The following is an 18,429-nucleotide window of genomic DNA, read 5'->3' as shown; positions in this document are numbered from 1 at the left end:
ATATTTTGCACTCACATCTATTATACTTTGAAAAAGTACACATTGATTAAAAAAAGATAATATTCTGCTGATTGTTTTTTATGTCTATGCACAGATTTTATACGTATATTTGTCATTTATCTATGCTATTTCTATTATGTACTTGTAACATCCAGAAGTCAACCTACTTAGTACAATAACAACTTTGTATGTTTTGCCCCCACATACACATTACTATTTTCCTGGTTTTATATGCAAAACACATTATGCCCTTTGCACCTTTGAACCCATGCTATTTTAGTACCGGGTCACTCTCCACTTCTTAAACAGCTCCATTTTTAAAACCTGTATTTGTATGGACCTAAGGAAGAAATTGTAGATTTGTAAACGCATTGTCCTGAAATAAAGATATTGTTTGTATAGACCGCTTGGCTTCTTTTTTATCACTGACGGCAGCAATATATTAGAAGCGATCATTTTCTCTACATCCCTCTACATTGAACCATCGTTTCCACCGGAAGATCGGCAGATAAGCAGCAGCCAACCTACGCTATCATCAGATTTGTGTCTGTACATGCACAACTCACAAACGTGAGTTTAAGTTATACACACTATCTTTCTATACACTTGTCCACCAGATTTCACCCTATTGGCACGCCTTGTGGTCCCTTGTTTTTATTATATTTCTAGAATTTTGTGTTCCATATTTCTAGATGTACAGTATGTGTATGTGCACACGGTAGCAGGCTTTTACGGCTGAAATGACAGACTGTTTTCAGGAGAAAACAGCTGCCTCCTTTCAGCCGTAATTGCTCCTCCTCGCATTTTGCGAGGCTTCTCTGACAGCCGTAAATTTTGAGCTGTGCTTCATTGAGTTCAATGAAGTACGGCTCAAATTACGTCTGAAAGAAGTGTCCTGCACTTCTTTTGACGAGGCTGTATTTTTACGCGTCGTCGTTTGACAGCTGTCAAACTACGACGCGTAAATGACAGGTCGTCTGCACAGTACGTGGGCAAACCCATTCAAATGAATGGGCAGATGTTTGCCGACATATTGTAGCCCTATTTTCAGACGTAAAACGAGGCATAATACGCCTCGTTTACATCTGAAAATAGGTTGTGTGAACCCAGCCTAAGTGTTAAATATTTTTAGATTTACATGTAAGACTCTGTTATTGGAAAAACGGAAGCACCAGATCCGTCAAGTGATGGACGCCAATGGTGCCTGACGGAACCCATTTAATTAAATTTTTTGTTTTGCAGTCTGACTACATATGCTGCAGCAATGATAAAAAAATTGAGGATAGTGGTCTTCTTGCTTCTTTTGATAACCGTTGGGTTCTTCTATGGAATCATCCACAGACAGAAAATGATTCCGTACATGTATTTGATCTCAGAAGGAAATATATTAAATGGATTAACCTCATTTATGCTAATGAGTAAAGGATTTAATTCCATACAAAGTTGGTCAAATAAGACAGAAGTTTCAAGTAACAAAGCATCAAGTGTCCAAGAAAATATGTTATTGGAGACCATCAATACACATTCAACAACAGTGAACACTCTTTTCAGGTCTCCATCTGAAGTATTAAAAGAAGGTGATGGGATTATATTTTTGGAAACTTCCGATCGACTGCAACTCCCTTCACTCATTTTATGTGCCATAGAGTCAGCAGCTCGCGTGTATAAAAATAGACCAGTGGCCTTCTTTTTGAAAGGATTAAATAATAGTAACATTGAAGAAATGGTGAAAACACATTTCCCAATGCTCTCATCTCTAAAGAACATTAACTTCTTTCCTTTGAGGCTGGAGGAATTTTTCACAGACACCCCCCTTCTTTCCTGGTACAAGAAGGTAAAGTGCAGCAAAATCTGATATTTGCTATTCATTGTAGTGACGTAGTCAATGTAAAGCAGCTGATAATCTCACATCCTTAGCTACTTAGTGCTTAGTAAAGACAAAAAAATTGACAAATACGATGCTCCCCTAGAGTATTAACGTTTCAAACATGGGTGCAATTGGTGAGTGGTGAAACATAAAGGCTCACCTGATGAGGTTGTGCTGGATGGATGGCAGAACTCAAGTTTTCCACCGTGGTTTGCTGGCAAGCGGAGCTGAATCTGGGTGTCTGTTCCCTGGGATTAGGGATTCTCCCAGCGTCCAATAAATGCAGAGTAAGGTGAAGAAAAAAAGCTCCTATGTAGGGCGCTCCCGTTGGTGATATATGCACAATCACGATAATAGAGGATAAGTTTATTTTTCTTATTTATTCTGAACGAACAACCTAGGTCTTCATCAGGCTTATTAATAAAACAAACAAATGCATTCCTTTTATAAACACTAAAAGGAAATGCTTCTGGGTCAAAGGTGTTGGTGATGGTTCAAAGTGGGAGTGGTAAGTTCCCGTTCCTTTGCCAGCGATTAGTAATTCTTTAAAATTGAACAAAATAAAATGAATTAAAAGTGCTATGCATATAATAGATGTGACAATGTTAAAATCATGTAAAAAATATAAACAAATCGATTTCAATGGATATTGACAATGAACTTTTCAAGTATAGGCAATATTTAAACCTTCAAGTGTTATAAATTTGTACACTAAAAATTAATATTAAAAAATATTACCTATACTTGAAAACGAGATAGTTCATTGTCAATATCCATTGAAACCGATTTCTTTATATTTTTGAAACCTTGTTGTTTTCTTATTTTTTATTCAAAGTTTAATTCCTGAAAAAAATTGTAATTAAGCTTTTGGCCAGAAATATGAAGGTCTGCAATGTTTACGTTATCTAAACTGGGCAGTCCTAAATATTCCCTAATGTCCTCTACTGGACTACAGATGAAACATGAGTTGCTCATGACAATATAACAATGTGATCATGAAACAGCATAGAAAATACTTAAAGGGTAACTAAACTTTCCAAAAACTTCTGCTATATCATAGTGACATGTCAGAAGTTTTGTTCAGTGGGGGTCTGAGCACTGAGACCCCCACCGATCGCTAAAACAAAGCGGCAGAAGCTCTTGGGTGAGCGGTGTGCCGCTTCGTTTCTGATCGGCTTTTTTCAGAAAGCGGTTCAGTTGGTGTTCGGGCTCATAGACTTTCTATCCTGTACACCAATTGCTCAGTTTTCCGAGGAAAGCCAATCAGAACTAAGCGACACAGCACTTACCCAAGCGCTTCTGTCGCTTAGTTTTAGCCATCGGTGGGAGTCTGAGCACTGAGACCATCGGTGGGGGTTTGTCACTATGACATGTCAGAAGTTTTTTGAAAGGTTACATGTCAGAAGTTTTTTGAAAGGTTAGTAACCATTTAACCCCTTCCCGCTGCAGTCACTTTTGACCTTTCTGAGAGAGCCTTATTTTTAAAATCCGACATATCTCACTTTATGTGGTAATAACTTTGAAATGCTTTTACCTATCCAAGCGATTCTGAGTTTGTTTTCTTGTGACACATTGGACTTTATGTTACTGGAAATATTTGGTCGAAACATTCAGTAGTTAATTATGAAAAACACCAAAATTTAGGGGAAAATTTCAAAAATTAGCATTTTTATGAATTTAAATACTCTGCTTGTAAGACAGAAAGTAACACCACACAAAATAGTTGCTAATTAACATATCCCATATGTCTTCTTTAGATTGGCATCGTTTTTTGAACATCTTTTTATTTTTCTAGGAAGTTACAAAGCTTAGAAGTTAGCAGAACTTTCTCACATTTTCAAGAAAATTTCAAAAGGCAATTTTTATAGGGACCATTTCAGATGTGCAGTGACTTTGAGGGGCCCATACAATACAAAACCCCATTAATCACCCCATTTTAAAAACGACACCCCTCAAAGTATTCAAAACTGCATTTAGAAAGTTTCTCAACCCTTTAGGCGTTACACAAAAATTAAATCAAAGAAGAGGTGAAATTTACAAATTAATTTTTTTTTGCAGAAATGTATTTTTAATCCATTTTATGCTGTAACACAGAAGGATTTTACCAGAAAAACCAAACTCAATATTTATTTCCCAGATTCTGCAGTGTTTAGAAATATCCCACAGGGCTGCACTGTCCAGCCGCCGCCACCCCCCCCCCCCCCAGCACTATGCGTGATGAATGACCTGGGACGTTCCATGACCGGCAATTCATTGCCTTTCAACGACTCAAGCAGCGCTATTACTTCTTTGTGCCGCTTGCGTCATTGAAACTCGCTGATTGGCAGAGTAAGTCATAGTGCACTGCCAATCAGCGCCCTTCATAGACGCAAGCGGCAAAATTACATCATCGTGCCGCTTGCGTCTATGAAAGGTGCTGATTGGCTGGGCAGAATGACTTGCCTTGTCATTCAGTGCCTTTCAACGATGCAAGCGGCGCGATGATGTGGAGCACCATTTATAGGGGGTGATATGCAGGGCACTATCTACATCGGTGGGCTATATGTTGGACACTATATACAGGGGTGGGTTATATCTACAGGAGGGCTATATACAGTGGTTGGCTATATATGGAGCACTATAGGGGGAGCTATATGTAAAGCACTATATACAGGAGTGGGCTATATGTGGAGCACTATTTATAGGGGGAGATATATGCAGGGCACTATATACAGGAGTGGGCTATATGTTGGACACTATATACAGGGGTGGGCTATATCTACAGGAGGGCTATATACATAGGTGGGCTATATACATAGGTGGTCTATATATGGAGCACAATAGGGGGATCTATATGTGAGGCACTATATACAGGGGTGGGCTATATGTGGAGCACTATTTATAGGGGGAGATATATGTAGATCACTATCTACAGTGGTGGGCTATATGTTGGACACTATATACAGTGGTGGGCTATATGTGGAGCACTATCTATAGGGGGCCTACATGTGGGACACTATTTTCAGAGGGAGCTATATGTGGGGCACTATATACAGGCGGGCTATATGCAGGGCACTATCTACAGGGGTGGTTATATGTGGGCACTATCTACAGGGGTGGCTATATGTGGGACACTATATACAGGGGGCTGTATGTGGGGAACTATCTACAGGGGAATCTATGTAGGGCATTATCTACAGGGGGCTCTATGGGGGGCACTATCAATAGGGGGCACGGTTTGTGTGTGTGTGTGTGTGTGTGTGTGGGACACCGTGTATGGTGCTATTATAATTAGAGGTCATTGTATGGCGCTATTATATTTAGGGGCACAGTGTCTGGCATCATGAGAACTTTATCTTTGTTTATAGGTGCAGAAATGTTTGAAAAGTGAGAAGCTGAAGACATCTGAGTTGCAAACTGCAGAACTGGGCTGTGGCCGGGAGAAGTCGTCATAAAGGTCTGGACCGGATAGAGAAGAAAAGAGAAAAAGAACAACTCAAATCTGACGTCACCTGTGAGTCACTTAATGTAAATGTTTATTCTGCCTCTAATCAGCACTGTAGTCACTGGATGATCTTCAGCGAGATCATGGGTGGTATGATTTATTTTTTTTAAACAGCAACTTCCAGCATATACTTACCATTGTTCGGCTCATGCTGGGAGCTGTATACAATTAAGTGCAAACCTATATGGCAGGGGTTGCACTGAATTGAGCTGTATTTGTGCTGGTGTTGTATTTATGTACTGAGCTTTATCCTGGTGCTGTATATATGTATTCTGCTTGGCTCTGATGCTGCATTTATGTGCTGAGCTTCTCTCTGGTACTGTATTTATGTACTGAGATTGGTTCTGATGCTGTATTTATGTACTGAGCTTGGTTCTGATACTGTATATATGTATTGAGCTTGGTTCTGGCACTATATGCAGTGAAGGAAATAAGTATTTGATCCCTTGCTGATTTTGTAAGTTTGCCCACTGTCAAAGACATAAACAGTCTAGAATTTTTAGGCTAGGTTAATTTTACCAGTGAGAGATAGATTATATAAAAAAAAAAAAAAAAAAGAAAATCACATTGTCAAAACTATATATATTTATTTGCATTGTGCACAGAGAAATAAGTATTTGATCCCTTTGGCAAACAAGACTTAATACTTGGTGGCAAAACCCTTGTTGGCAAGCACAGCAGTCAGATGTTTTTTGTAGTTGATGATGAGGTTTGCACACATGTTAGATGGAATTTTGGCCCACTCCTCTTTGCAGATCATCTGTAAATCATTAAGATTTTGAGGCTGTAGCTTGGCAACTCGGATCTTCAGCTCCCTCCATAAGTTTTCGATGGGATTAAGGTCTGGAGACTGGCTAGGCCACTCCATTACCTTAATGTGCTTCTTTTTGAGCCACTCCTTTGTTGCCTTGGCTGTATGTTTCGGGTCATTATCGTGCTGGAAGACCCAGCCACGAGCCATTTTTAATGACCTGGTGGAGGGAAGGAGGTTGTCACTCAGGATTTGACGGTACATGGCTCCATCCATTCTCCCATTGATGCGGTGAAGTAGTCCTGTGCCCTTAGCAGAGAAACACCCCCAAAACATAGTGTTTCCACCTCCATGCTTGACAGTGGGGACGGTGTTCTTTGCCTCATAGGCAGCATTTCTCTTCCTCCAAACACGGCGAGTTGAGTTAATGCCAAAGAGCTCAATTTTAGTCTCATCTGACCACAGCACCTTCTCCCAATCACTCTCAGAATCATTCAGATGTTCAGTTGCAAACTTCATATGGCCTGTACATGTGCCTTCTTGAGCAGGGGGACCTTGCGGGCACTGCAGGATTTTAATCCATTATGGCGTAATGTGTTACCAATGGTTTTCTTGGTGACTGTGGTCCCAGCTGCCTTGAGATCATTAACAAGTTCCCCCCGTGTAGTTTTCGGCTGAGCTCTCACCTTCCTCAGGAACAAGTATACCCCACGAGGTGAGATTTTGCATGGAGCCCCAGATTGATGTTGATTGACAGTCATTTTGTATGTCTTCCATTTTCTTACTATTGCACCAACAGTTGTCTCCTTCTCACCCAGCGTCTTACTTATGGTTTTGTAGCCCATTCCAGCCTTGTGCAGGTCTATGATCTTGTCCCTGACGTCCTTAGAAAGCTCTTTGGTCTTGCCCATGTTGTAGACGTTAGAGTCAGACTGATTAATTGATTCTGTGGACAGGAGTCTTTTATACAGGTGATCATTTAAGACAGCTGTCTTTAATGCAGGCACCAAGTTGATTTGGAGCGTGTAACTGGTCTGGAAGAGGCTGAACTCTTAATGGTTGGTAGGGGATCAAATACTTATTTCTCTGTGCACAATGCAAATAAATATATATAATTTTGACTATGTGATCTTCTGGTTTCTGTAAAGGATCTGCCAGGCACAGCTTCGGGGTTAACGCCCATAGATAATCAGTCTGCACCTGCTTCTATGTCTGTGAGACTGACTCCATCTTCCACCACTCAGGGTGGCAGGCTTAGGAGTGGGAGAACCTATCACAGCCTGGCCAGACGGAGCTAGCTCCCGCCTCTGTCTATTTATACCTGCCTTTCCTGTTCCTCGATTGCTTGTGATTATTTTCGTTTGGTTTCCTGGCCCTGCTGCAGCTTCTTGTACTATTGTCCTTGCTTCATATTGACCCCGGCTTGCTGACTACTCTCCTGCTCTGCGTTTGGTACCTCGTACACCCCTGGTTTGACTCGGCTTGTTTACTTCTCTTGTTGCTCACGGTGTTGCCGTGGGCAACTGCCCCTTTCTCCCCCTAGCTCTGTGTACCCTTGTCTGTTTGTCTGTCGTGCACTTATTGAGCGTAGGGACCGTCGCCCAGTTGTACCCCGTCGCCTAGGGCGGATCGTTGCAAGTAGGCAGGGACTGAGTGGCGGGTAGATTAGGGCTCACTTGTCTGTCTCCCCACCACCCGTCATTACAGTTTCTTTTTAATATAATATCTCTCACTGGTAAAATTAACCTAGCCTAAAAATTCTAGACTGTTCATGTCTTTGACAGTGGGCAAACTTACAAAATCAGCAAGGGATCAAATACTTATTTCCTTCACTGTATATGTACTGATCTTGGTTCGGGCACTGTATATATGTACAGATCTTGGTTCTGGAGCTGTATATATGTAATTGTAGAGAAGAATTGATCCAGCGCTGATGATGGATTAAAAGGGAAAACGAGGTCCCATGTTTATTAGAAAAAGAGTAAAACAGAAGGGAGACGCAGTCCCAAGGTGTAAGTAGTCAGGGCTTGAACCTGAGCCTACGCGTTTCGAACGCAGTCTGCGTTCTTAGTCATGGCAAATGAGTTAATGACCGTGTGTCTGAGATATCCTTGTATGCTGATCAATCAGCTGGTGAAGCCAATATGCAAATGCTGGTAATTGGTGGATACCATGAATTGAGGAGTGGCTAATGGATATAGTATGAATAGATGTAAATCAAAACTTAGCCATCATGTGTATATTATATATACATTGTTGGTGCAATTTGATGTAGAAAATAAAGAGTATGAGTGTAACAACAGCGTTGATGATAGTGGGTGGTAAGCCCATTTATCATAAAAGAGTGCATACGGAAAAAAACTGAGACACACGGCCTTGTTGGTACTTATGCATACATGAAAAGCAAACATAACATGTTGACAAATCGAAACATTAAAAATGTGAGAAGATATAAACGGATTAAAAAAGAAATGAAGAAAGATCGATAGTACTGTATTTATAATGTAGTATAATAAACTATTCATGGTCTGTAACAATTCAAAAAACTTGTGTTAATAGTTGTTCAAGAAATCTATCATTATAAGACCGATGCACATCATATTGGGTAAGTTAGTTATGATAAATAGTAGGAATATCGGGAATTGCGTGTGGCTCAAAAATATAAGCCCAAATGTATATCAAATAGCCCGTTGGTATCACAGAGGAGCATCTCTGTAGTCGAACAAACCGCAAGTGATAAAGAGCTAATGGGAAAATGCACATTAACGCAACTCAATGGGTGTGAATATGGTCTAATAATGTATGCAAATGAATGAACTGTATTTGCTAATAGAGGGAGCATCAAATTGAATCAGATAAAACCCGCTGATAGTTAATGGTGGTAATATTATGAAAGAAGATGACAGAACATCAGAGTAAAAGAATGAAAAATGTGAATCTTCACAAAAAGACATTCAGTAAGTTACGATGACATAACTAAATTGCGTTTTGTAGCCAGTCGATGCATGTCACATTGTCAAAAATCAGTGTAATGATAAAAATTGCTAATTGCATACCTAAAGAACCCCTATGAATGAATAAACAGTAATTGTATATATAACCATAAAAAAAAACAACATGTGCAAATGGCATTGTTATATTGTCGTAAAATCATATTATGAAATAAGAGGCTGTTGACAAAAAAGGAATTAAACATTAACCTAACTCACTTAGTATTAGTATGTTCTAATAATATATATAAATAAATGGAATGCATAAATTAATATGGGAAAATTAATTCAAATTAGATGAAACCGACTATTAGCTGGTAATAATACTGTTATTATAAGGGAAAATAACCTAATATCAAGAATAGAGACTGTAAGTTTAAAAACACAAGAAGTAAGCCATAAATTTGTTTTCAAAATAAAGTATGCAGTCTTATAATGCCATTGAATAAGTATTAAATTAACTCAAATTCATATGATAGTATGTAATGCTATTCAAAAAGGTAAGCATTAACATGTCATAATAAGTATGATAATAGTTCAATAATAATATATATAAATGAGATGCGTGTTCTGATGAGAAAACAAAATGAAGATAAATAAAGCCAATTGTTAATGGATAATAATATCAATATGAGAAAAAATGACACAATGTCAAGAATAAAAATAAAAGTGAAGAGTATGTATATGATCTTGATCCTAATAGAAAAACATATAACCAATATAGTGGCGTGGGTGCTTACTGATAATGACCAAATATGACCAGTGAACATATGGCAGATTAAATTAACCTTGGTACATATGGCAAATTGTAAGTATGTAGTCTCCTTGTATATAGGAAAATTGATGTGAAATGACACGATACAATCAACACTACAATGAATGCCATGTAGGGAAAAAAATTTTTGGGGTAAATATGCCTGTTGTCGTCAACAATAAGTGTTGGATTCTATAATCTGATTCATGTATATTTCAATATTTCAATAATGAAACATGAGATCCTTCCTAAGGTTGAGTCCTTTCGGGAAGCGAGTCTCCAAACTATAAATCCAAAATGCCTCCCTTGTGAGTAAACGCTGTTTTAAATCACCCCCTCTTTTTGTACCCCTTACTTTTTCAATAGCATATGTGGAAAAAGAGCTAACGTTTCTATTGTGGCAAGTCACAAAATGCCTGGCTGCATTGGAAATATTGACAATAGATGGATTACGTATATAACTGAGATGTTCCAATATGCGAATCTTAAATTTCCTGGTAGTGCAGCCGACATATTTGAGATTGCATATTGTGCATTCGATGATATACACTACATGGTCACTATTGCAGTTCATGTATGATTTAATTGTAAAAGTGGTGGTTTCTGAAGAGTTAGAGTATTGTTTGTTAGTTTTGGCAAAAGTGCAGACTTTGCAGGGATTAACCCCACACTATATAGAATCCCTTATATGTTAGCCATGTAGGTTTGGGGTTGTTGGTTGGTAGTAATGATGGAGACAATATGTTGCCCAGGGTTTGTGCTCTACGGGATACTATTCTACATCCATTTTTTAAGAGGTTCTCTAATTTTGGATCGTCGTACAATAAGGGGATGTATTTCAACACCATATTTTTAATGGTGTTGAACTGCTTGCTATATTGTAGTACGAGAGTTGGAGTGTTTTGACTTTGAATTGGAATGTTTTGGGTGTTATCCAATAATATAAGAGAATCTCTATTTTTGGTTGCGACTATGTTTTTGGCCCTTGATAGGGTCCAGTCCTTATAGCCTCTTGCTTTTAACCTTTTACAGATAATAGACTCTTCTTTGGTATAACTCATATGGGAACTACAATTGCGTTTGGCGCGTGTGAGTTCACCTATGGGAATGGCTGAAACCGTGTGCATGGGATGGCAGCTTAGTGCATGCAATATAGTGTTACCTGATATTGGTTTGCAGTAGATGTTAGACTGGATGGTGTCACCAATTTTACATGTAAAACTCAGGTCTAGAAAGTTGATGCACGTGGAGTTGAAATAAGAAGTAAATTTGAGATTGGATTTGTTGTTGTTGATAAAGGATATGAACAACGGTATGGCAGATACATCTCCCTCCCATATGAGTAGGAGGTCATCAATGTATCTGCCATACCAATGAATGGAGTCAAGAAATGGGTTGGTTGGAGAATAGATGTAATGTTCCTCCCACCATGCCATGGTGAGATTGGCAATGGAGGGGGAGAATTTGGCCCACATGGAAACTCCACATTTTTGTAGATAAAATTGATTTGTAAAACTAAAATAATTGTGCGTCATAAGATACTGAGTTATTTGTATCAGGAATGATTGCATGTTAGGGTCGTATCCACTGTATTTATAGAGGTGATGCCTAAGGGCCTCTAGGGCAACATCTCGAGGGATGCTAGTGTAAAGGGCAACGACGTCACAGGTAAGCCAGGTGAAATCACGATGCCAAGTTTTCTTATGGAATGCCTGTAGGACATCCTTGGTGTCCTTGAGATATCCCGGAGTTCTGATAACCAAAGGCTGGAGAAAGTTATCCAACCATTCAGAAATCTTTTCTGTAAGAGAGCCTATACCCGAGACGATGGGTCGCATGGGAGGGGGATTCAAACCCTTATATGTTTTAGGAAGTGCATGAAGAATGGGAACTATCGGGTGTTCCACTGACAGGTATTTGAGTTCTTTAGTTGTAAAAATGCCCAGATTTAAGCCTTTGGTTATCAGAACTCCGGTATATCTCAAGGACACCAAGGATGTCCTACAGGCATTCCATAAGAAAACTTGGCATCGTGATTTCACCTAGCATCCCTCGAGATGTTGCCCTAGAGGCCCTTAGGCATCACCTCTATAAATACAGTGGATACGACCCTAACATGCAATCATTCCTGATACAAATAACTCAGTATCTTATGACGCACAATTATTTTAGTTTTACAAATCAATTTTATCTACAAAAATGTGGAGTTTCCATGGGGGCCAAATTCTCCCCCTCCATTGCCAATCTCACCATGGCATGGTGGGAGGAACATTACATCTATTCTCCAACCAACCCATTTCTTGACTCCATTCATTGGTATGGCAGATACATTGATGACCTCCTACTCATATGGGAGGGAGATGTATCTGCCATACCGTTGTTCATATCCTTTATCAACAACAACAAATCCAATCTCAAATTTACTTCTTATTTCAACTCCACGTGCATCAACTTTCTAGACCTGAGTTTTACATGTAAAATTGGTGACACCATCCAGTCTAACATCTACTGCAAACCAATATCAGGTAACACTATATTGCATGCACTAAGCTGCCATTCCATGCACACGGTTTCAGCCATTCCCATAGGTGAACTCACACGCGCCAAACGCAATTGTAGTTCCCATATGAGTTATACCAAAGAAGAGTCTATTATCTGTAAAAGGTTAAAAGCAAGAGGCTATAAGGACTGGACCCTATCAAGGGCCAAAAACATAGTCGCAACCAAAAATAGAGATTCTCTTATATTATTGGATAACACCCAAAACATTCCAATTCAAAGTCAAAACACTCCAACTCTCGTACTACAATATAGCAAGCAGTTCAACACCATTAAAAATATGGTGTTGAAATACATCCCCTTATTGTACGAAGATCCAAAATTAGAGAACCTCTTAAAAAATGGATGTAGAATAGTATCCCGTAGAGCACAAACCCTGGGCAACATATTGTCTCCATCATTACTACCAACCAACAAGCCCAAACCTACATGGCTAACATATAAGGGATTCTATAAGTGTAGGGTTAATCCCTGCAAAGTCTGCACTTTTGCCAAAACTAACAAACAATACTCTAACTCTTCAGAAACCACCACTTTTACAATTAAATCATACATGAACTGCAATAGTGACCATGTAGTGTATATCATCGAATGCACAATATGCAATCTCAAATATGTCGGCTGCACTACCAGGAAATTTAAGATTCGCATATTGGAACATCTCAGTTATATACGTAATCCATCTATTGTCAATATTTCCAATGCAGCCAGGCATTTTGTGACTTGCCACAATAGAAACGTTAGCTCTTTTTCCACATATGCTATTGAAAAAGTAAGGGGTACAAAAAGAGGGGGTGATTTAAAACAGCGTTTACTCACAAGGGAGGCATTTTGGATTTATAGTTTGGAGACTCGCTTCCCGAAAGGACTCAACCTTAGGAAGGATCTCATGTTTCATTATTGAAATATTGAAATATACATGAATCATATTATAGAATCCAACACTTATTGTTGACGACAACAGGCATATTTACCCCAAAAATGTTTTTCCCTACATGCCATTCATTGTAGTGTTGATTGTATCGTGTCATTTCACATCAATTTTCCTATATACAAGGAGACTACATACTTACAATTTGCCATATGTACCAAGGTTAATTTAATCTGCCATATGTTCACTGGTCATATTTGGTCATTATCAGTAAGCACCCACGCCACTATATTGGTTATATGTTTTTCTATTAGGATCAAGATCATATACATACTCTTCACTTTTATTTTTATTCTTGACATTGTGTCATTTTTTCTCATATTGATATTATTATCCATTAACAATTGGCTTTATTTATCTTCATTTTGTTTTCTCATCAGAACACGCATCTCATTTATATATATTATTATTGAACTATTATCATACTTATTATGACATGTTAATGCTTACCTTTTTGAATAGCATTACATACTATCATATGAATTTGAGTTAATTTAATACTTATTCAATGGCATTATAAGACTGCATACTTTATTTTGAAAACAAATTTATGGCTTACTTCTTGTGTTTTTAAACTTACAGTCTCTATTCTTGATATTAGGTTATTTTCCCTTATAATAACAGTATTATTACCAGCTAATAGTCGGTTTCATCTAATTTGAATTAATTTTCCCATATTAATTTATGCATTCCATTTATTTATATATATTATTAGAACATACTAATACTAAGTGAGTTAGGTTAATGTTTAATTCCTTTTTTGTCAACAGCCTCTTATTTCATAATATGATTTTACGACAATATAACAATGCCATTTGCACATGTTGTTTTTTTTATGGTTATATATACAATTACTGTTTATTCATTCATAGGGGTTCTTTAGGTATGCAATTAGCAATTTTTATCATTACACTGATTTTTGACAATGTGACATGCATCGACTGGCTACAAAACGCAATTTAGTTATGTCATCGTAACTTACTGAATGTCTTTTTGTGAAGATTCACATTTTTCATTCTTTTACTCTGATGTTCTGTCATCTTCTTTCATAATATTACCACCATTAACTATCAGCGGGTTTTATCTGATTCAATTTGATGCTCCTTCTATTAGCAAATACAGTTCATTCATTTGCATACATTATTAGACCATATTCACACCCATTGAGTTGCGTTAATGTGCATTTTCCCATTAGCTCTTTATCACTTGCGGTTTGTTCGACTACAGAGATGCTCCTCTGTGATACCAACGGGCTATTTGATATACATTCAGCTAAAACTGAATAAAATAAAAAACAATGCCAGAATCGCTATTTTTGCTATTGCCGTAATTGTATAGACCCACAGAATAACAAACAGACAGAATTGCTGTTTTTTGATCACCTTGCTTGCCAAAAAAGGAACAAAAAGTGATCAAAAAGTTGCATGTACCCCAAAATAATGCCAATATAAACTACAACCCGTCCCGCAACAAAACAAGAATTCTTACACAGCTTTTTTGAATGAAAAATAAGACGTTTATGGCTCTCAGAATATGGTGACACAAAAAATAAATAATTTTTTTTTAAAAGTTATTTTATTGTGCAAACGTTGCAAAACATAAAAAAAAAACGATATACATAAAGTAAAATGGCATTTATAATGCACAGTGAACACTGTTAAAAAAAAGAATAAAAAATATTGTCAGAATTTATGGTTTTTGGTCACCTTGCTTGCCAAAAAATGGAATAAAAAGTGATCAAAACATTGCATGTACCCCAAAATGGTACCAATGAAAACTACAGATTGACCCACAACAAATAAGCACCAACACCATTCAGTTGGAGAAAAAAGAAAAAAGTTCTGGCACTCAGAATATAGCGACAGAAAATGTGCAGGGTGTCCAAAAGCGGATAAGATTGGGCACCATTTATCAGTGCGACACTGGCCACAAATCTTTGAATTATTATTTATTTACCGCATTAGTATACCCTCTTATTATGCCCTGATGTACTCCGCATAGATTACATATGCCCTGATGTACTCCGCACAGTTTACATATACCCTGATGTACTCTGCACTGCTTACATATACCCTGATGTACTCTGCACTGCTTACACATACCCTGATGTACTCCGCACAGTTTACATATACTCTGATGTACTCAGCCCAACTTACATATACCCAGATGTACTCTGCACAGTTTACATATACCCTGATGTACTCTGCACTGCTTACATATACCCTGATGTAATCTGCACAGTTTACATATGCCCCACATTATAAACTGAAATACCAGTAAAACCTCAAACAAAACAACTATCAAGCAAAATCTGCATTCCAAAAGCCAAATGGTGCTCCTTCCTTCCTGAACCCTACAGTGTGCCCAAGCAGCAGTTTACGTCCACATATATGGCATCACCATACCCGGGAGAACCTGCTTAACATTTTATCAGGTATTTGTCTTCAGTGCCACAAACAGGCACAACATATTGGTATATCATATTAGTATATCAGTGGGAAATTGCAATTTTCACTTTGCAACATCTGCTGTGCATTAACCCCTTCGCGCACCATGACGTAATAGCACGTCGTAGTGCGGGGCTTGATGTATAGAGCCCGCTCACGTTGTGAACCTGCTCCATACGCTGCGGGTGTCAGCTGTGTATTACAGTTGACACCAGGGACAAACAGACAGAAGCCTGTAAAAATGAAAATATACTGCTATACATTAGTATTGCAGTGTATTGTACCAGCGATTCAATGATCGCTGGTTCAAGTCCCCTAAGGGGACTAGTAAAATGTGTAAAAAAAAAACATTAAAGGTTAAAAAAAAAGTTTCTCATTGTTCCTCTAAAGTAATGCAATGTAATGGTATCGCTACGTCTGTTAAAGTCCGAACTATTACAATATACCATTATTTAACTCACACAGTGAACGCCGTAAAAAATAAAGAATTTAAAAAGCCAAAATTGCTGTTTTTTGGTCACCTTGGATCTCAAAAATTTTTTAATAAAAAGTGATCAAAAAGTTGTATGTACCAAAATATGGTACTAATAAAAACTACAGCTCATACAGCAAAAAATATGCCCACACACCGCTCAATCGACCAAAAAATAAAAAAGTCATGTCTCTCGGAATATGGTAAAAAAACAACTATTTCCTTTTATAATGTTTGTCTTTTGTAAAAGTAGTAAAATATATAAAAAAACAATATAAATCTGGTATCACCTTAATCGTATTGAGCCGCAGAATAAAACTAAGTTCTCGTTTTTCCCGCATGGTGAAAACCGTAAAAAACGAAACCCAAAAAACAATAGAGGAATAACAGTTTTTTCCAATTTCGGCCCACACATAATTTTTTTTTTGTTTCCCTGTACATTATAGGGTACTTTTAATAGTGTCACGAGAAGCTGCAACCCCTTCCGCAAAAAAATAAGCACTCGCACCACTCTATTGACGGAAAAATAAAAGAGTTATGACACTTGGGAGGCGGGAATTGAAAAAATGAAAATGATTTTAAAAAAAATGGATCAGTCCTGAAAGGGTTAATTAATTCTAATGAAAAACATTTATGACCACCTGTGGGGTATTGCCGTACTCTGGAAAAATTACTTTACAAATGTTGGGGTGCATTTTCTCCTTTACGCCTGAAAAGACGGCTCCAATACGTCGGCAAACATCTGCCCATTGCTTGCAATGGGTCTTTCGATGTTCTGTGCAGACAAGCTGTTATTTTACGCGTCGCTGTCAAAATACGGCGCGTAAAATGACGGCTCGTCAAAAGAAGCGCAGGACACTTCTTGGGACGTTTTTGGAGCCGTTTTCTCATAGACTCTATTGAAAACAGCTCCAAAAACGGCCGTAAAAAACGCAGCGAAAACGCAGCGAAAACGCAGCGAAAAGCGCAGCGAAAAACGCGGGTTGCTCAAAAAATGTCTGAAAATCAGGAGCTATTTTCCCTTGAAAATAGCTCTGTATTTTCAGACGTATTTTGTTAAGCGAGTGAACATACCCTAAATGCTCACTATACCCCTAGATCGATTCCTTAAAGGGTTTCGATTCCAAAATTGGATCACTTTTGGGGTATTTTCCCTGTTTTGGTCCCTCAGGGGCTTTGCAAATGCAACATGACACCCGAAAACCATTCCAGCTAAATTTGAGCTCCAAAAGCCAAATAGTGTTCCTTCCCTTCTAAGCCCTGCCGTGGGTACAAACAGCAGTTTGTTACCACATAATGGGGTATTGCCATTATCGGGAGAAATTGCTTTACAAATGTTGGGGCTCTTTTTCTCCTTTATTCATTGTAAAAATTAAAAATTTCTACTTTTTTTCAGAAAAAAAAGTAGATTTTAATTTTCACGGCCTAATTCCACTAAATTCTGCAAGAAAAGCTGTGGGGTCAAAATGCTACGAATACCCCTATACAAATTACTTGAGGGGTATAGTATCCAAAAAGGGGTCACTTTGAGGGGGTTTTCACTGTTTTGGTCCCTCCAGGGCATTGCAAACGTGACATGGCACCGAAAACCATTCCAGCAAAATCTGCGCTCCAAAATGCTAATTCTTCCCTTCTGAGCCCTGCTGTGGGTCCAAACAGCAGTTTATTACCACATATGGGGTAGTGCTATAATCTGGAGAAATTGCTTTACATATGTTGGGGTGCATTTTCTCCTTTATTCTTTGTAAAAATGTAAAATGTTTTTTAGAAAAAAAGCACACAAACGTATTTTTTCTTGTCCGTAAATACTGGCGTAAATACAGGTCCTTGGTCACAGGTATTCAACCCGTATTCGACCAGTTTTTATGGACCCGTGCCCGTTAAAACGGGTCCGGTATCACCAGTATTCCACTTGTATTTACAGACCCGTTTTCTCTGCCCTAATCGGCAGCCCCTCCTCTCTATCAGGATAGAGAGAAGGAGCAGGCCTTTCGGGCAGAGTTTCCGCAGCATTTGAAAGTAAAAAAAAGTTCATACGTACCCCGGCCGTTGTCTTGGTGACGCGTCCCTCTTCTGACATCCAGTCCGACCTCCCTGGATGACGCGGCAGTCCATGTGACCGCTGCAGCCTGTGATTGGCTGCAGCGCTCACATGGGATGAAACGTCATCACGA

At 38.4% G+C, this 18,429-nt stretch overlaps 1 protein-coding gene across 1 annotated transcript in view; it reads left to right on the top strand.

The window, feature by feature from the left end:
• Positions 1–1,255: 1,255 nt before the first annotated feature.
• The window catches only part of LOC142760724 (alpha-1,4-N-acetylglucosaminyltransferase-like), a 39,437-nt gene continuing 22,263 nt past the window's right edge, over positions 1,256–18,429 (top strand). Inside the window, exon 1 of the mRNA XM_075863916.1 lies at positions 1,256–1,834. Coding sequence (XP_075720031.1) covers positions 1,265–1,834 — 570 coding nt within the window. The 5' untranslated portion in view covers positions 1,256–1,264. The remainder of the gene's footprint in view (positions 1,835–18,429) is intronic.

The sequence above is a fragment of the Rhinoderma darwinii genome, chromosome 4 (genome assembly GCF_050947455.1).
Source record: "Rhinoderma darwinii isolate aRhiDar2 chromosome 4, aRhiDar2.hap1, whole genome shotgun sequence".
NCBI classification, from domain to species: domain Eukaryota; kingdom Metazoa; phylum Chordata; class Amphibia; order Anura; family Rhinodermatidae; genus Rhinoderma; species Rhinoderma darwinii.
Note: the sequence above shows the minus strand (reverse complement) of the source record. Positions and strands in the feature narration are given on the sequence as shown.